The following is a 20,543-nucleotide window of genomic DNA, read 5'->3' on the forward strand; positions in this document are numbered from 1 at the left end:
TGGCATATCTAACAGGTTTTTCTATTTTTACAAAGAATAATTTGTTCAATCCGCGAACACTGTAAGGCAACAACATATTTAAAAGGACCCCCTCCTGTATGTATGTTTTAGAAAATGACAACTCCACTAGAATAGTTCAGCAGTTCACACATTTTTTCCAAGTAATCACATAGTACATTCTTCATGGATCCCATCTCAGAACAGCAACATGCTGCAAGTTTTGTTCCTAATGAAACACTAAATGGACAAAAATTATAACAGAAGTATAAATTGTACTGACACAAACAACCATTCTCATAGCCTTGAAACTTAGAATGGTATTCTGCCTTTCAGATGGAATTTTCCACATCTGCACAAACTGAATATTATGCAACCACAGAATGGCAGTGGTTTACATTTCTAACCCTAACTCAGTAAGGTTCATATAACTTACTCAGCTTATTGATTTCTGGATGCCCTAATGAAAAGAATGGTCAAGATGCTTATCTTACTTTTTTCTTGCACATTCCTCAGCAATTCAGCAATAATGCCACACCATGCAGCTGGTTTTAAATACTACCTACTAAGCGAAGTACTTACTAGGCCACTATCACTACCAATGCTTTGTGCACGTTTGAGACAAAGCCCTTTACCTTCATTTTTGACAGTGGTCGTCTGTAAATCAGCGGGATGACCTTGAAGTGAAAGACGAGGCTGTTGCAAGCGGCTAATCATTGGCTGAGGCGACACCCTACTGTACTCTATTCCTCTAGCAGGCGAACGAGACCTGGGAGAATTCCTCGGAGACTGCTTTGGCGAAGGCCGTGGTGAGTTGCGTGGTGATGGAGAGAACCGATTCACAGCTGGGTGCACGGTGTGATGACAGCTGTCGTCGTCATCCTCTAAACTCTGTGCATCAAGTTCTTGATCACTAAATGTGCCTCGCCTCATAGAGCTACATGAAGAACCAGAACTACGGCGAGAAGCAGTAGCAGCGTATTCTTGCCGGAGACCTGACAAAAATCAGGAACGTTATTTGATATTCAGCTGTTTAAATTTACAAGTATTTAAAATGAACAAAACATGTCTGCAAGTATGATCACATTTGCAATCTTAAGCGCACTTTCCTGGAAGTAAGCCCCATTGAATAACAAGAGACTTACTTCTGAGTAAACATGCTTAGGAGTGCTCTGTAATACATCTTAAATTAGTACAAAGGAGGACATGTGGATCTCACTGAATTTCTGTTCTTCCTATATGTTTTACATCTTGAGAGCTTTTAAATATGTAATTTGTGAATTTTAAACTGTACTTTTATTTTGTTAATCCAGATTGTTATAATTTATGTCCTTACAACCTGGTTGTTGCATTGTTAGCTACACTGAGACTAAGGAGATAATGTGAAATAGAAATGTTTCAAATCCCACTACTGCCACGAGGTCTGTAGGTGGCCTTGGGTAAGCCACCCCTTTCAGCCCCGGCTCCCCAGCTGTATTGTGGGGATAATAATAACACTAACTTGTTCACCGCTTTGGGTGAGGTATTAATCTGTCTAGAAGAGCAGCACAGAAGCACAGTTGTTGTTGTTACTATAATAAAAGGAGAGCTAATCTTGGAGATTAGACCCCTCCTATATGCCAGAACAGACGTGTGAAGGAAGGGTCTCTGTCCTCAACCTCTGTACACTACAACCAACTCCTGTACCCTCGGTATTGAGAAGAAAACACTTGATTGCTCATCATTACATTACATGAGGTATCTTAAGCCTCACAAACATCTCTCATCCTCCCACACGGCAGCCAAATTAAACACTTCTGCTTTCACAGGAAAGCAGTTGATCTGAAGCTATGGTTTATTCTTCTCCCTCCAAACTAAGATGACAACTCTGGTTTAATCCTGTGTTGAATCCTCTTTGGAGGAATAGGGAGATTTACTTGTGGTTTGGATGGAATGAAACTATCGCTTTTTATGAAAGTAGAGGTGTTATTACTGAGCTACATGCAAAGGAAAGAGGTAAGGAACACCCTAGCCTGAAGATCTTCCAGGCTCATTCATGTAAAAATAATTACGCGTGAGCCATGCTGCTTCAAGGAGAAAGGGGCTGAACCCAGACATAGTTCTTCATCTCCATGGTCAGAAGAAATGTTCATCCCTCCCAACAGCAAAAGAAAGGGAAGGCACAGACACCCTCCTCTCAAGAACAGAAAGTCAAAGCTAACTCTAGAACTCCTCTTCCTCCTTTTGAGGTCAACGGGGCATCAGGCATGATAAAAAGCAGTACATCCCAAGGAAGGCATCCCCCCTAACGCCACTCATCCCATGGCATCATCTATTTAAAACATTTGTATGCTGCCTTTCTACCAAATAGGGTGCCCAAGTAAGCAAATATTTAAAAAATTAAAACATTTTAAATAATTTAAACTTAAAACAACATTTAAAAGAGTATAAAATAATTCAACACAACACCAAGAATGGGGAAGAGGACAATAACAGTAATTGGGGATATGCCAAACAAAACAAAAAAGTGTTCATCAGCTGACAGAAGACAACAATAGAGGGAAAGACAGATCTCTCTGGGAAGTGAGCGGCATGACTGAGAAGGACCTCTCAGGCTGCCACCACGGGGAGGTTCACATGGCAGAAGGCGGTCCTTAAGGTATGCTGGCCATATAGGGCTTTAAAGGTCAATACCAGCACCTTGAAACGAACCCAGGAGCAAACTGGGAGCCAGTGTAGATGGAACAAGACATGGTCTCTATGTTACTGGCCCATTCCAGTCAGCATTCTGGTCACAGCATTCTGTCTGCTTCTGGGCAGACTTCGCGAGCAGCCCCACATACAGCACACTGCAGTAATCTACTATAGATGTTACCAGGGCGTGTACCACAGTGGCAAAATCTTTCCTTCCTAGGAAGGGCCACAGCAGGCTCACCAAAGCTGCCACCTGTTTATCCAACAAGGCTACGCAAGACTTTACTGAAGGTAGCTTTAACTGAGGTAAATTTTATCTTAAAATGCCTGGGGACTATAGGTATTGAGGCCCATGTGATTGCCCTGCAAATCTCATCTTTGAAGTTCTCCCATAAGGCACCTGAGACTGAAGCCCCCGCCCTCCCATGAACGCACTAGAATATTATCAGGTACTAGAAAGTTGCCGAGCATATAGGACAAAGTAATGCATTCCATAAATTGGCAGGCCAGGGATTAGCTGATGTCCTATTGCACAATATTGATTGCTTAAAGGAAACAGAAATCAAAGTTCTTGAGAGGCTTAATTTTATCTACAGTATTTGATGTGCCTACAAGTATCAACTGTGTACCATTTTTCTTTTAATAACAGATGTTTTTCATGTTAATTTTCTACAGTTAACAAAAAAAAATCAGACCTTCAACAGAAGTAATCAAGACTGGAGACTGAAAAAAAAGTGTCAGCCCTTTATTGTGAAAAATACTTACTTTCCTCTTGCATCCGTGCTAAAATTTGCACATCTGTTAAGTCATTTAGTTTGTAATTTGATCCAATTGAGTCTTCATCCATTTCTGAAGCACTTAATTCGCTGTCTATAGAGGATTGTGGGCTAAGTGGAGGATTTCTATCTGATGAACTTTTGAAATGACCTAAAAAGAAAGGGGAAAAAATAGGGGAGGAAATCCAAAAGACAACTTACCTGTATAAACAATTTAACATTGGGAACGGGTGGAGATGAACTGTGCTATAAGAAGCAACTCAAGCTAGCTGGCGCACACAACCCTCTTTCTTTTCCTTGGCTGAGTGCAGATAAATAGACAATCTGTCAGATAACATTAACCTAGCTTAGGACATCTAAACAGGACTTAACTGAACTGTCACTGAAGAAATAAAAGAAAGTGGGCTGAAACACTAGCAGTACGATCCTAAGCAGAGTTAAACCCTTCTAAATCCATTCAAGTCAACAGGCTTAGAAGAGCAACTTTGTTTAGGACTGCGCTAAAGATCACTTAATTTGATCTCAGGAAACACTTTAAACTGATCTACCTTTACAGAGTCATAAATTACTCGTTTGGATCTATGGTTCATAGAGCTAAACTGCATGAGACGCCTGACACATGTTGGGTTCCTGCAAAGTTACCTGGGAAGTGTAGTCGGGCCAGCAGCAGGGCCAGAAGGACAGGAGGGAAAGAGTCAGCAAGCAGCGCCCAAAGACTGCCGAGCCCCAAGCTGACAGGCGGCTAGGAGCGGCAGAAGGAGCTGCTGAGATTTTCCTCTCTGTGAGAAGGGATGGTTGCGTTTAGCAGCTGCAGCAGCAGCGGCCTCAGCAGCTCCTTCCACCACTGCCACCCACCTGCCAGCTTTGGGCTCAGCACTCTTCAGGCTCCCCTCACTGACTCTTTCCCTCTCGTCCTTCTGGCCCTGCTGCTGCTGGCCCAACTACATTTCCCTGGTAAACTTGCTGGAACCCGATACATAGTGGGCGTCTCGTGTAGTTTAACTCTGAAGCTCCATCCATTCCTAGCCATAAACTGTGTTCAAGTACCACTGTCTTCCACTCCCATTGCTTGCCACCATGGGAGAACAGTACTGGAATATGCATATTCCACAGGACAAAAAAATGAATACATAAGCATCAAATCTCCCCCTCACACTTGTATTTCATCACAGAGAGCAGCTTTGTGCTATTTCTCTAAAAGTGCTCATGTGGTTGGACAGTATTGGACTTGGACAGGGCTGGCGCCACTGTTGGAGGAGGGGCCGTGGGTGCCGCGGGGCCGCCAGAGGGGGTGCCGGGGGCAGAGGTGCACATCCCGCGCCACCGTCGGCCAGCCCCGCACCGCCACCGGCCAGCCCTGTGCCGCTGCCGCCCGCCCCTGGGCAGGCACAGCAGCTACAGGCCAGGGACGACAGGCGGCCGGGGCGGTGTGTGGCACATGGGCGGCCTCCTCGCTCCGCCCCTGCCACCCGCCAGCAGCACTGCGTGATGATGTCATCACGCAGCCTGCGGCGCGCGCATGCTCTGGCGCCGGGGCTGGACTTGGAGATGCCCCGATTCATAGGAAGCTCACTTCAGCATATCACTGTCTCCAAGTCATGGTGTCTACAGTCACTCTCAGTTACTTTTAAGGCTTCTTCCACCATGTAAGAACACATGGCAATGTTCTTTTGACGGGAATAACCCAGGAAACAGCCCCGCAAGCTACATAATATAAAAAGTTGACAATGTTGGTCTTTGAAACAGCCACAGACCAACCCATGTGGAACAACATAAATCATCTTTTTTTTTTTCACTTGGCTGTGGCACCAACTGATGTTTGAGAGATTTCTGTCACATCACAGAAAATAAGTTTGCAGAGGGGCACAGCATTTACCATAATCTGACTGTAACTTTAATCCAATACATTTAATGAAACAAATGTTAAGTGTTTATAAGCCTGTCTTGACACACATCACCTGCAACTTAAAATGTGGCCATTTTATTTAGAGAGATGCTTACCTGAGTTTCCAGGAAGAATGAGCTGTTTTATTAAAGGAGGTTTCACTGGTGTGGCGGAAGGGGAGTTGTAGCTACTGTTGTAGGGACTGCCAGTGTTCGGACTGTAAGAGTTTGTGTAATTGACAGCGCTGAATGGATTACTGTATAGACTGTGTCTCTTGAGGGCTGTATGAAGAAGCAGAAAACAGTACACAATAAGTTATAGCACAAACTGTTTACTTTAAATGCTTTGCAGTTGCAAGTATAAATGATTTTCCACCTTTTTTTAAAAAAAAGATTACTGCTTGCAGTTTTATTTGCATTGCCTTGGAGGAAAACCTACAGAAACTTTGTAGAAGGATGAAGGATCCTGGTTACACCTGGAACAGAAGCTGCACAGCCAATAATACCAAGGAAGTGTACCATAGTTTTAGGCACACTCCAGTCACCATCACCAAGCACACACACTGGAGTTTCTGTACCAACCTCTCCCCATTAGCCCAGTGATCTGTAACAGTGGCATTAAAATATCTTGCATCACGCACAGCCTAATCTATAACGACAAATACAAGTTGCTCTGGAAGTCACGTTTACTTTGAGACTGGATTTCCTTCCTCTAGTCTAGTCATGCTCATCTAAGATTTTACAGGTCAGCATCACTAAGCAATCCTGTTCTGAAGCATCCAGAGCATGCACCTCTCATACAAAGACTCCTATTTCTTGCTCCAACATCACATGACTGTGTGCCATACGTCTAGAACTCTTGTGTTGCATCATGACATATGGAAACACTGCTGTTAGTGAGACCCAGACCAGAAGGTGAAATAGCTACACACAGCCATGGCATAAATCAAGCTCTGCTGAATCAAACAAAAGACCTATCTATTCCAACATACTGTTTAACAGTGGCCAATCTGATGCTTCCAGAAAACCCACAAGCACAGCCTAAGAACTGTCTCACCCCATACACCAATTACACTGTTCTAATGATTACCGTCTAACCCCCCCCCCCCCACTTGTCGTTTCCCAGCTGGCACTTATCATAGCCCCTTCTTTTATTCTAGTGGCTCACACTTCATGGAACATGTTGCCTGAGGAGGATGCCATACTTTGCTAAGGTTTTTAAAATGGGGTCTGAGTTGCCACTATGTATGGGGGGGGGAACCAATGGGATGTTATTATGGATAGTTTTACTTTAGAACTTTAAGCCGCAAAAAAAGTGTGGTATCAATAGTTCAATTAATAAAAATAAAGGCAGTAACCATTCAATGCTTATGCCAGCAACAGCTGGTATTCTGCGAAACACTGCCATTGAACATTTACCTATTCTCTTTCTAAAACCATCGAAGCAATTTATTATCACTACATCATGGGATGGGAACTCCCTTAAATTATGCACTCCATGAAGAACTATCCCTTCTCTACTCTGAGTCTGTAGTGGTGATGGAAAGTGCCAACAAGTTGCAGCCAACTAATAGCAACCCCATAGTCTTTTCAAGGGAAGAGACTTCAGAGGTGGTTTACCATTGCCTGCCTTTGCGTAGCAATCCTGGCCTTCTTTGGTGGTCTCCCATCCAAGTACTAATCAGGGCTCACCCTGCTTTGCTTCTGAGATCAGATAAGATCAGGCTAGCCTAGGCCATCCATGTCAGGGTGCCCCGAGTCTACTGCGAAACAATTTGGTAATCCAGAATAGTAAGAAGTCCAGTAGCACCTTTAAGACTAACCAACTTTATTGAGGCATAACCACAGTCTGACGATGCATATGACGAAGAGAGCTGTGGTTCTCAAAAGCTTTTGCCTCAATAAAGTTGGTTAGTCTTAAAGGTGCTACTGGGCTTTTTCCTATTTTGCAACTGCAAACTAACACAGCTAACTCCTCTGGATTTATAATCCAGAGCTTCTGTATTTTGGGAGAGGGGGAAAATGTTTTCTCTATCCACTTTTGCTACATCATGCATACACTTGATAAAACTGTCACGTCCCCTGCTCTCCCATTTAGTGATCTTGTCCCTAATTAAAAAGCCCCAGAGGTCTTTCCTAATAAGAAAGTACCAAATTCTTGATCGTTTTGGCTGCTCTTTTCTGCACTTTTCCCAGCTCTACAATATCCTTTTTGAAATGTTGTGATTATAACAGTACAAAGTATTCCAAGTGGAGTTACAGTTCTAAGCATTTTATTTTAAATTCTTTTCCCAGTAATATCTTGCATAGAATTTCCTATTTCACTCTCCTGCAGTTTGCTAAAGGCTTCATTGGATAATCTACCATTATCCAAGATCACTGGTTAGTCATCACCAGTTAAAACCTCACCATTGTGTAAGTACAGTAAAAAGATTTTGTTTTGCCCCACTATGCATCACTGCACACCTCCACATTTCATTTACAATTTGGCAGCAAAGTTTCGTTCATTGGCTCTACTACGTGAGTTATGTGCCTGGTCTGAAAACAACAATTTTTCTTTCAAAGAAAAGGATTACAACTGACGTTTACTTTATACAATACAATTTTATGTTTGCAGATCAAAGCAGGTAGTTGTCTGATCTGAGTACTCAGGTGAAAAAACACAGACATCCCACATCACATGTTACCGAACAATACATGTGAACACCCCTAAACAGGAATTCATGCAGGCCAAAACGGTAATGTATGAGGCAGCCCCAAGAGAACTGCCTTGCTCAAATCCCTGTTAAAATTTAAATGTAATGAATAAGATACAGTCAAAGTTAAAACACTTCGTTTTTTATTTTGATGGAAAAAAATCAAGAATGTGCTTAGTATCACTACAAATGTCAATAGGGCTTAAAACGCCTTTGGCTAGGTATCACAAGATACAGATTTAAAAAACAGACTGTTAGCAAACTCCACACTTCTGTATACTACTTAAGCATAGTGATCCAGGCAACGGTCACCTCCAGGTTAGACTACTGTAACTCGCTCTACGCAGGGCTGCCCTTGGGCTTGATCCAAAGACTTCAATGGGTCCAGAATGCTGCTGCGCATGTCCTAACTGGAGCTTCATGTAGGACACACATTACGCCTATCTTGCAGCAGCTTCACTGGCTCCCAGTAGAATTCCGGATCCGGTTCAAGGTGTTGGTTCTGACGTATAAAGCACTAAACGGACTGGGACCAGCATACCTAAGGGACCGTCTCTCCCTGTATGTGCCCCAGAGAGCACTTCGTTCAACCAGAAAACATCTACTGGTGGTCCCTGGCCCTAGGGAGGCTCAGTTGGCCTCCACCAGGGCCAGGGCCTTTTCGGTCCTGGCCCCAACCTGGTGGAACTCTCTGTGTGAGGACACTCGGGCCCACCAGGATCTTGTATCATTTAGATGGGCCTGTAAGACAGAGATGTTCCACCAGGCATATGGTCGAGGCTAATTTTAGTCCATCACTGCCGAGCCTTCCACCGGTCTCCCTCTACAAGGGGTATGGAGAGTCCACTCATGCTGGCTGCCCCGAAAGGGGTACAGTATTTTATCTGTTGCTGTTTTTATGACTGAATTTAAGTTGTATTTTAATCAATGTTGTACCTTGCCCTAGCGGGCTAGAAATAAAATAAATAAATAAATAAATAATCACTTGATGCACAAACTCACCTGACATTGTTTGTTCAAGCCTGTGGATCAATGACTTTTTAGCACTTTCGATATCTGGAGTTGGGTAATCCAATATCTGCCTGCACCAAACTAGAGGACTAACCGACTTCTGGACTGGGGTAACTTTTTTCTTTGGTGAGGTATATAACCTAAGGAAGACCAAAAGCATATACTGTTAAATTACGATATATAAGCTCCAGTACCCTAAAGGGTTTAAATTATAGCTTTCTGTAATACCATAAAAAGGCACAAAGGTTAAGCTTGCTAATTTTAAAGTGTGCTTTCCTGAGCCAACAAGTTAACTGTCAAGTATACAAGAGCATATTTACTGTCACAGCACAAACACAGGCAAGAAATGATGTTTAAGACTGCAGTAAATCATTCCTGTTATCTTGGAAGAGTATCAGATGACAACACAAAATTCCCATACCAGAAAAATGCCCAGATACAGATGGATTGAAATGTACCCAAACAATCTGAATCTTGGTGATTTCATTAACTATGTAACTCTCAAAAGTCTATGGATTTGTGATTCAGAATGGTTCTGATCAGACTAATCAGCATTTTAAGGAGTTCTCTGTGCAACTTTGATTTGAGACAGAAAGGAATTCCTCTGAATTGTTGTATATTACAAGTTGATGGCTGCAGTTCTTCCAGGAAAAAAAATCAGATCCAATACTAATTTCAGTATTAAAAATTATTAGGTTTCATAAATCAAATCAAACACAAAACCTTAATTCATACAAAATGTTACGAAGATCCCATAACTATATGTGAACACACACACACACACACACAGTGAACCTTAGTAACTCACTAACCACACCCCAAACCATCCGGTGTGTAGCACTAAATCCTGCATGCATCAAGTGTTGGACTCCTAAAAATGGAGCACTGAAACTATATTAAGGATTTTTATAGCTTCAGAATCTTGATGTGAAATGTTTACTTGAAGCTGAAGTACATTAAACTAAAAAAGGCACATAAAAAATTAGAAATAGAGTCCGATTTCCAAGTTAGGAACCCTCAAACAAGTATCAAGTACATGCACCTTCAAAACAAGCCTGGTTTTTGAGCTCAGATAAGAGAATGTCACAATGAGTCCTCCTAAACACAAATTATGAAATTACATAGATCCAGAGGAGTTAGCCATGTTAGTCTGTAGTAGCAAAATCAAAAAGAGTCCAGTAGCACCTTTAAGACTAACCAATTTTATTGTAGCATAAGCTTTCGAGAATCAAGTTCTCTTCGTCAGATGCATGATCCGAACTGGATCTAATTACAGGATCTAAATTGCAACAATTTATTTTATTTACTCAAATAGTTTATTTACTCAAATAAACCTTACTCAGGGGAAACTCCCTAGTAAGCGTGCTTAGAACTGCAGCCTGAGTGTGGTTTGTCTGTGTGGTGAGGCTTTAAATACAGGCCCAGAAAAGTAAACAATCAAGTGGGAACTTGTCTTACCTGATCATATTCTTTAAATTGCAGCGTAAAAGACTTCCCATTTAAAGTCAATGATACAAAAAAATACGCTTTGGGGCTTTAGCCAAGTTCCTTTAAAGATACTGTTTTGATTTATTGAATATTTTTCTCTTCATATAACAATCATTATTAGATCAGTTATTACTGATCTACATTATATAAACACAGACAAATTTATTTCATTTATACCCTGCCTATCTTGCTGAGACTCAAGACAGAACTACATAATTAAAAAAAACATGTAATAAAACAGTATAATACATAAAAGCAATGTGTTAATAGATTACAAAATCAGAAGATGTAAATGACGACTGTATAAATCCACAGCAGTTAATCTATGACAACTCCATGTTCTGAGAGACAGGTCATAATACGTAAACAAAACAGGAGGAAAAGTTGCACCAGTTTCCCCCCAGTTCTTTTGAGACCACTTTAACCTCAATCTTTTTGTGGAAGCTGATTTTGAGCAGATTTTTTCCTCATGGATAATGTTTCTTTCAGTTTTGTTTGTCCCACCCACCTCCAATTCACTTTTCAACGATTGGATGTTCATCATCATCAAACCACTCCTCCCTCCACTCCTCTCCTCCCCTTTCTAGCTTTGTTTTTTTTTTAAATCGTAATTTTCATAGCATTATTTCAACACTGTTGTAACAACACTTGCAGTAGATTCATTTCTTAAAAAAAAAAAATCTCTAGCCATTCATTTCCAGAGATATGCCTCTCTCCTTCTATCTCTATGAGGGAAGGGGCCAGAGACTTACTTTTTAAAAAATGAAAGCTAGGAATTTAGAGAATCTGCTGCATGTATTACTACAGTGTTAGGTTAATATAACTCTATAAATATTATGATTTTTAAAAAAAATTGCAAAAGGCCTAGGACCCAAGGAAGGGGGAGTAGCCACTTCTGGTGCCAGAAAAACAGTGTGATTTGAAAGCGCACAGCCACTGCTGCTCCAGGCTCCATCCCAACAGTTTGCCCAGCTGGGGCCAGCCTCCACCTCCTAGCCGGGGCAGCGCTCTCTGGTTTGAACTGCAGAGGGGAGGGCTTAAGTGGGGGAGCTGATCCCCTTTTAGGCTTCCCCACAAAAAGACTTCTCTATGAGTTCATTTTCAATCTTCTTCAAAAATGTAGCCCATAAGCAACATAACATAAGCATGAAAAAATATAAAAGGGGGAGGTGCTGTGACATCACCAATGATGGCAGCACTCTCACTTGAAAAATCATTATTTAAAGCATACGCAGAACAAAATAAACCAACTCCACAACTGTAAAAATGCAAGGGGAAGACAGACATGCAGAAGAACCACACCCGACCGATCCCAACTCTTGGGGACTGACTGCTAAGAAAACCAAGAATAAGTCGACTGTGCAGAAAAGCCCTCAAAGAAGGTCCTTCCCACTCTTGCAAGATTTGACCTGATACTTGCCTTACGTGCATGTACAAGGAAAAGGGTTAGCTCAGTCCTAATTTAATTTTATGAGGACACACTGCTGCATAAATAAGGAAAATAACATCCAACAATCAAATTAAGGCATTAAAACTAGTATATAAGCATTGCAGATTTAAGCTAGTACTTAAAACATTAAAATACATTAGCACCTTTGTTATTCACAGGTGAAGGAATCTCAAACGTTAAGCACAACTCAAACATGGATTTTTTTTAGCAGCTAGGGCAAACTGTGTTTATTTTATAAGAAATGTATTGATCCAAATAGGAAGGGGGGGTGTTAGTTTTTCCACTACAGGAGAAGAATCAATGCTTTTAAAAATACCATCAAGAAATTTCTTTTCTGTATACAAAGTGCAGTACAAAATATAGTGTGGAAGGTCTTTCGGGACCGAAGCTCCACAAATACAAAAACAGGCAGCAATCGGTATTTGTGTATAATGATGGTCTAGAATGGCTGAGAACATGGTTTGAAACTTCAGAGAAGTTGAAGACATTCTGAAACTAGGAAAAGTTATTTTTGTCAAATAAGAGGCTCTGCCATGGCCCCTCTTGAACAACTTGAACCAGAGAGAAAATCTGGAACAGAGTGTTGTACTTCTGTCTGATGCAGCGTTGATCTTAAAGATCCAGTCTCGTATATTGAGACCAGGCAAGGGGATACCCTGAAAGTCATCCACTAGAGAATAATGACGAAGGATACTGTTAAAGCCAGGTGTGCAAATGGCATCTGAAAGCAGCACTGCATTGCTTTGCCTTAAGAGCAGACTCACAAAAAGAGGCCAAGTGCAAACGGTCTCTGATAGAGGGCAACCCAAGATCAGCCCGCACTAAAGGAGCTGGAGGGCCTGCCATGAGGAAATGTTAGAATTCTCTTTAAAAAGAGATTTGGGTTGGTTCCAGGGTCAAGATTCATTCCAACCCCAGATCTCCGCACCATACAGAAGCAGTGGGATGGCCTTACACTAGAATAGTTTCAAGGCCGGCTCAACTAAAAATCCTCCTTTCAAAGTGTAAAATTTAAAGATGGCCCCAGTAGTTCTCAAAACTGAGGCTTCTGTTATTGCCAAGTGGGCTTTCACTAAACATCACCCTAAGACACTTTTCTTCATTTTGCAGTGGGACTGCCATTTATTGAATATTTAAATCCTCGAGGCCTCTTCCCAAAGACCATTACATAAGTCTGGGCAAAGTTGATGTTCAAGACCTCACTGTTACAGTTTATTCAGCATCCTCCTTAAACAGATACAAGTTAAGGACACCAATACCATGTCATCTGCATATAAGAGAATCAATACTTTCTGACTCCCCAAAGATGATGATGCTGTTACATAATGAAGGCAACTATAAAATCTGCATTAGCTGTCCCTATAAATGCTTCACTGCATTTCGCTGCACTGAAGACCAAAGTAACAAAGGAGAAATTACTCATGACTTTTACTAGGCTCCAGCTAGTTATCCCATAAAGGTGTCACCAGACTTGCTTCCATATACTACCATCTTATCAAAAGTTATTATTCAAACCTTAAAAACATGGTTTTAATAATCCTATTTCTTGGCTAGCTATGATTTTACTAGATTTCACTTTCTATTATGCTGAAGACCGTGCCATCTGGTTTCCTCATGAGTGAAAATGCCACGGAGCTAAAGCACAGATAATATGTCGAGATAAAAGTATTAACGACAGAGAAATGCACTTTTATGAAGTGCTTTAACATAAAAGCTACAAACATCAGTGCTGCAAGAAATAAAAAAACCTGTTTATGTGTGGCTGTATAACCAAAGAGTAGCTTGAATATGTTTTCTCTCCCTCCTCCTTCTAAGGGCTCAAGAAAGGCAATGGCAAGATTTTAAACATGGATACAACATTCCAGTTAATACTGAGATGATATACTGAATATTAGCAAAGAATAAGAAAAACCTTTATAAAGTGGCACTATTCAATTAAGTTCCCGAACAAACTTATCCATCACTGGATTAAAACAATTGATATTATTAATTATAATACTGCCTATGCATAGTTTATTCAAGAATTTTCCACATTCCACATTAATATTAGAGTATCTGGAGCATTACAGTGCTAGATAAAGTTAAGTGTGATGGCCAACGTAGAACCGAAGTCAAAGTAAAATGAATGTGCACATTTGTGATTTATTTCACAAACTGGGAAGGCAAGATTTTGAAGACATTGTGCTCCCACTTTTGATGATCTTCAGCTGACTCCTGTTGAGGTTGGCAGTCCTAGATTAGTGATACAGGTTTGCTGAGCAGTAAAGGTGGCTTCTAATCAGGCTGAAAGCAAACAAGCTGAAACTGAACCCAGACAAGACAAAAGTGAGAGGAAGCCGCAGATCTTGAAGGACATTATGCTTCCCACTATTGATTGGGTTCAGTTAACCCTTGCAGACTCAGTTAAGAGCCTAGGGGTTATACTGGATCCAGCACTGCTGCTAGAGAAGCAAGTAAATGCAGCTGCAATAAAGATTTCTTCCAACTCAGTTTAGCCCAGAAGATGGCCCCTTACCTTGATATGGCTGATATGGCCAGCTGGATCCATGACACAATAACACAGACTAGACTACTGTAATGCACTTTACATTGGTTACTCATCTGAACAGAATGCAAATGGGCAAAGTGAACAACTGCCCATACATGTACTTTCTCCATTGTGGCTCCTACTTTATGGTATGGCCTCATGAGGTCAGGAAGGCTCCCACTCTCCTGGGTTGATCACTCAAGAGGACTTTTCTACACAGGTAACTGCAGCCCAAGCTCTGCTCACGATCTGAGTTCGATCCTGTCAGAAGCCGGGTTCAGATAGCCGGTTCAAGGTTGACTCAGCCTTCTATGCTTCCAAGGTTGGTAAAATGAGAACTCATTTTCCTGGGGGTCAAGTGTAGATGACTGGGGAAGGCAATGGCAAACCACCCCGTAAGAAGTCTGCCAAGAAAACGGTGTGATGCAACTCCCCCCCCCCATGGCTCTTGGGGGGATGTCGGTGCTTGCACAAGGGACTACCTTTACCTTTAACATGGATATACTGTAACAAAATTGTTCTGCTAGATACTTGGGTAAACGGTTAGGGACAAAATCGAAAAGAGTCCAGTAGCACCTTTAAGACTAACCAACTTTACTGTAGCATAAGCTTTCGAGAATCACAGTTTTCTTCGTCCGATGTGGTTAGGGACAGAGGTCTATATACTATTGTGTATAGTTCATACTGCCTTTTGCTGTATGTAGGATACTACTATGTAATTTTTGCATCATTTAACATGTCATGTTAATACTTATGCTTTGTTTCAGTTCTGTTTTCAGATTTCCAGATTTCTAAAATTTAAATCCTATTGCATTGTTTATTGGATGTCCCATCCTGTTGAGTATATTGACATACTCTGTGTAATCCTCCTTGAGTCCCAGTGAGTCAGACTATAAATTACAAAAAAATAAAATAATATAATAACATAGTACAGAACTATCTGTATCATCAAGGGGAGGGTAACAAATTTTCCACCTTAGTTTGTAGTCACAGGTGAACAAAATGGGAAGTTATCTTCTCTAAGAGCAGAAAAATAGGGTGTGAGAGAACTCCATGATATCTTTTTCCACTGCCATTGTACAGATTGAACCCTCTTTAGGAGATGGATGTACACAGGACAAATGGACATTGTATTCGGTGGGGAGAAGGAAAAGTTAACAGCAAATCTCTTAATGCAGTTCTTGAAGGCACACTGCACTATGAATCATATTTTCAGAAATGATATCTTATATTTTTAAGATATCTTAAGTACATGTTTGTGTGCTCAAAAAAGTCAATTCACATCTAAGGCAACTAAACTCGGTATCTCTGATTAGTGTAAATAACTGCATTTACCTTGTCTGTCTCTGCTAGTCCTACAAAAGATCCAGGAGCTATGCAGAGCCCTGACATTCTTCTTTCAGAGTACTGGAAATCCCACTTAGGTGGGGCTAGCATCTGAGATTTCAGTAGGTCTCGTCTCCTCAATTTCATCTCCCACCCACCCCCAGCTAGAAACTTGCTGCTGCTGCTTCTTTTTTAAACGAAACTGATTGTCACATAGATTTGTTTTTCCTAAAAAAGTTCTGATAATGTGACATCACTACACATACAGGTAATTTAATTTAAAAGCAAATATGTTCTTAACCAACATCAAAAAGTTAAAGTTATTCTGACAGTTACCACTGCATGTTCCTCTTGACGTGTTAAATCTAACAGGGTATAATTTTTTTTTAATACTACCTGGTTCAAGCCACACTGATAACCACCATCAAGCAAAGAGTCAGAATTTTTTTTGTTTAAACTTATCCTCATATACTTCATAACTCCTAAATTAGCTGAGTGAGTCATCTTACACATGACCTATCAAGACAGGACAGTTTCTCCCATACCCAAACTATAAACTTGTCTAATTAGAAGGTGGACAAATTTAAAAATATGTAATTTTTAAGAGGATAGCTGTTATATTGGCATTGTTGTTTGAACAGTTATTTCACTATACTTAGGAATGAGGCCAAGAAATGCAACTTCTGTTTAAGCAGGCCACACAGCTCTTAAATTGGATTAAGAACTGGTGAATTCTATTTACCTGTATCCCTCCCACTAAAGTTTGCACATATCGCTCCGCTAAAGCTATGATTTGGTCTTACTCAAAGAAAACTGGACTATTTTATTTGGGTACAATTAACATGTTCCAAAATACTTGTGATTACTTGTAATGGATAATGACTTATCTATACTAGGGAGTTGGCACAATCATCCATAATAAGCATCTCAACAGGGATTTCACACTGAGAGGCCTGTCACCGTCAGGGCACCCAACACACACAATTCATACAGGAACTGGGCCAAATGAACTAGAAGGTTCGGTAGAAGATGCACAGCAGTCTTTGAAACAAATCTGGAAGAGCCTCAATTAAACACGTTGATTTGCATTATCATCACAACCACTTAGAAATACTTAAAAACAAACATTTTTCTCTCCAGGAAACAAAGATAAAAACCTGCAATTAGTATGGATACTTCACCCCTCTAGTCAGGGCCCAAGGCGATGGGGGTCAAAGGAAAGGAGAGGAACAGTATGGGGATGGTGAAGAAGATTCACCAGGGAAGGGGAAAAAACGGGGAGGGGGGAGATGAGAGTTGACTGCTGGACAGTCAGATTCAAAAGACTTACAGTGCTCCTATGCAAAGTTACTGCAGTCTAAGTCAACCGAAATCAGTGGGCTTAGACTGGAATAACTGTTTCGGGGGCGGGGGGGAGGGAAGCTATGTTGATCTGTAGTAGAAGAGCAAGATTTCGGTCCAGGAGCACCTTAAAGACCAGCTAGATTTCCAGGGCATGAGATTTTGAGAGTTAAAGCTCCTGTTGTCTAACAAAGGGAGCTTTGATTCTCAAAACCTCATACCCTGCAAATCTAGTTGGCCTTTGCTACTGGACCCAAATCCTGCTCTTCTGCATAGGACTGCGCACATAACCTTCTTGCTCCCACTGAAAGGGCTAGATAGGGGGAAGTAAGAACTTGTACCACTACAGCAACCATCTATGCCCAGAAATTCACCTCATGCTTTCAGCACCACTGATCTACGTAGTTACACTTCTAATCATTCTATTTAATGAGTGATTCTGTTGCCTTAGCAGCTAAAGAAGAGGATGTTACTGGAGACAAACATATGCTACATAAAGTTGACTATAATTTTGCTCCAAATGTAGCATGACTTTTTGGCTAGTTTTTCAATCTTCCCTCCTGATTAAACTATGCAATTGCTTGTTATTCTGTGTAATCTGCAACGCAGTTTTAGAGTAGTCATGTATCTACGAACTATTAAACTTTGTTCTAGAAACAGTTCTCTGTTCAAAAAGTTAACTTCTCTTCTTACTTCTTCCTTCTAAGGATCACTTTTTACGTTCTGTATTCTGGTACAGATACCAAGTACAAGTATTGAACAAGTCATAAAAGCCACATACAGACACGTTGCACTTCCCTCAAAATACCCACAAATTGTACTTCCCTTAAAATATATATACAAGTGGAATTGCAGACAGAAGGGAGACACATACTTTAAAGTGAAAAGCCACTATTTTATACATGCATGCACTCCTGTTAACCTACATGGTATTCTGTAGACAAAGAGAGCGATCCTAAGCAGGTTTCCTCAGAATCCTACTCAGGTCTATTCAATGGTGTTTACTCAACAGGAAAATATTACTAGAATTGCAGAGAAAGTGTCTGTACTGGAGTATAAAATGTAAGTTATCCTAATAAGCACTACCTACCCGGCCCATCTCTATATGTCTATGTCTTAGACAGACAGACAGGATTAACATACTTAACAGCAACCATTTGAGAATAACTTAAATATATACGCTACTTCTTTGCAGGGGGAGTCTTAAAGAAAAACTGATTTAGTCTATTACTTTATCTTCAAGATCCCTTACAGACATTTTCTTAATCCTCAGGAGTATTCCCCTCACTAAAATCCAATGTTTTACATAATACCGGCTCAGCATTTTCTCAAGATCTCTGATCCAGAAAAGGGTCAGATACCCCGAAGCTCATAAAACAAAGTAGTTACGACTTATGAGAAAATAGCAGTAAAACTCAATGCTGGGATAAGTAATCAAAGTATGAGCATATCTCTAAAGACAAGATTTTAACAGCTTTCTTGAAAAATACAGAAACCAGGTAAATATCACAGCGCCTCAAAAAGTACACCTGAACACTTAATACATGAAGACAGATCAAGATGGGTAGCCATGTTTGTCTGTAGCAGCAGAAAAGAGCAAGAGTTCAGGAGCACCTATAAGACTAACAAAATTTGAGCTTTTGTGAGTCACAGCTTCAGATACCTGATGCCTGAAGAAGTGAGCTGTGACACATAAAAGCTCATACCCTACCAGGAATTGTGTTAGTCTTCTCGGTGCTCCTGGGCTCTTGCACTTAATACAGGAGTGATTTACGGCAGTTCTTTCAGTCCTCGGTTTCCAAACACGCCCAGGTCTCATGACGTTCAAACAAACAAACAAACCCTGGATGCTTCAGAAAGCGCGGCCCAACCAATCCGCACGGGTCTCCTTCCCGAGCTAGCCATTGTGATTCTGGGTTGTTATAACAAAAGTACGCCGAAGCCGCTGCGGAGTGGGGAGAGCACAAAGGGACTCTCCATTTATAATAATGAAAAATTATACAATTTTTAAACGTGTTTTGCCTCTCCCACTCCCCGGGGCAGGCCAGCCCCAGCCCCGGCCGGGCTCCGGGGCGACTCCCTTCCACCCAGGGGCACGGCCTGCCTGGCTGTCTCCGCTAAGCCCCCCACCCCTTCCCGCCGCTCACCAGCCGGTCTCGTCCTCCTCGCCGCCGGCCAGCCTCTCCAGCTCGTCGGGCCTCAGCGGCTCCACTTCGTCCAGGAGGCCGCCGTTCTCCGCCGCACCGCCGCGCCCGCCGCTCTCCTCCCCCGGCCCAGGCCGCCGGGGCCCGGCCTTGGGGCTGGGGCAGCGGCCCTCGAGCCCCGAGAGCGACGGGCTGCTCCGGGCGGCGGGGGACGACGACGAAGGCGGCGGGGACGGGGGCGGCGGCGGGGCGGCGGCCGGCGGCGTGGAAGCGCCCGACGCCCCGCCGGTGCCGAGGAGCCGCTTGGGGCTGCCCGCGGGCGCTCCGGCGGCGCTGCGGATGCGCAGCTGCTCGTTCTGCTTCTCCAGCTTCTTCACCAGCTCCTGCAGCTTCCGCACTTCGGCGTCGGCGTTCACGTTGGAGTTGATGTCCTCCATGGCGGGCGGGCGAGGGGCCGCCACGACCCTCCTCGGGCCCCTCCGCTCAGCCGCCGCTGCCTCTCTACTCCCTCACGCCGGGGCGAGCGAGCGGGCGTCTCCGCGGCGGGCCCCCTCTACATGGCCGGGCGGGGAAGCGCAGCTCGGGCTCTGCCTTCGCCTCTTCCTGCCGCCGCCGCCGCCGCCGCTCCGGCTCAGGGGCTGAGCCTCGCCGAGTCAGCGACGCCCGCCGCCGCGGCCCGTCGCAGACACGCATATCCGGCCGCGGCCTCGGCCAGCGCGGCGGGCGCCATGTCCGTCCCTCCCTCGCGGCTCTTTCGCTCTCCCGGTCCCCCGGCGATTTCTCCCCCGGGGCGACCAGGCCGGGCCGTGAGGGGCGGCGCCAGGGAGACAATGGGGGCCGGGCGCGGCGGTGATTTCACACAGGGCGCGCGAGGCCGGCTGTTGGCCGTTGAGGGAGGGCAGCCGCGCGCCCACCGCCGCCCTGCCCGCCGCTGCTTGGTTCCCCCCGCGCAGCCTCGCGCTCAGGTTCTTGCCCTGGTCAGGCGAGCCTGGTCTCGTCAGATCTCAGGAGTCAAACGGGGGCCGCCTTGGTTAGCAGCTGGATGGGAGCCCTCCACGAAAGACCTGGGCAGCGGCAGACCACCTCTGGTAGCCTCTTGCCACGAAAACTGCCCCAGGGGCGGCCCTACGGTGGCTGTGACTTGAGGGCACTCCCTTATATTATTAGACGCTTCGTCAATTGTGTTGGTTTCCACAAGGGCCCTGGTGATGGATACCACTGGCAGAGGTA

The 20,543-nt window shown here is 43.1% G+C and overlaps 1 protein-coding gene across 3 annotated transcripts in view; it reads right to left on the reverse strand.

The window, feature by feature from the left end:
- SLAIN2 (SLAIN motif family member 2) overlaps positions 1-19,948 on the reverse strand; it is a 47,098-nt gene extending 27,150 nt beyond the window's left edge. For all 3 annotated transcript variants that reach the window (XM_054989543.1, XM_054989542.1, XM_054989541.1), the window contains exons 1-5: positions 19,317-19,948; positions 9,029-9,177; positions 5,448-5,612; positions 3,436-3,597; positions 633-992 (exon numbers count right to left, since the gene is read on the reverse strand). In XM_054989543.1, the coding sequence (XP_054845518.1) occupies positions 633-992; positions 3,436-3,597; positions 5,448-5,612; positions 9,029-9,177; positions 19,317-19,750 (1,270 nt within the window). In that variant the 5' untranslated portion in view covers positions 19,751-19,948. The remainder of the gene's footprint in view (positions 1-632; positions 993-3,435; positions 3,598-5,447; positions 5,613-9,028; positions 9,178-19,316) is intronic.
- Between the last annotated feature and the right edge of the window lie 595 nt (positions 19,949-20,543).

Source organism: Eublepharis macularius, chromosome 10 (assembly GCF_028583425.1).
Source record: "Eublepharis macularius isolate TG4126 chromosome 10, MPM_Emac_v1.0, whole genome shotgun sequence".
Classification (NCBI taxonomy): domain Eukaryota; kingdom Metazoa; phylum Chordata; class Lepidosauria; order Squamata; family Eublepharidae; genus Eublepharis; species Eublepharis macularius.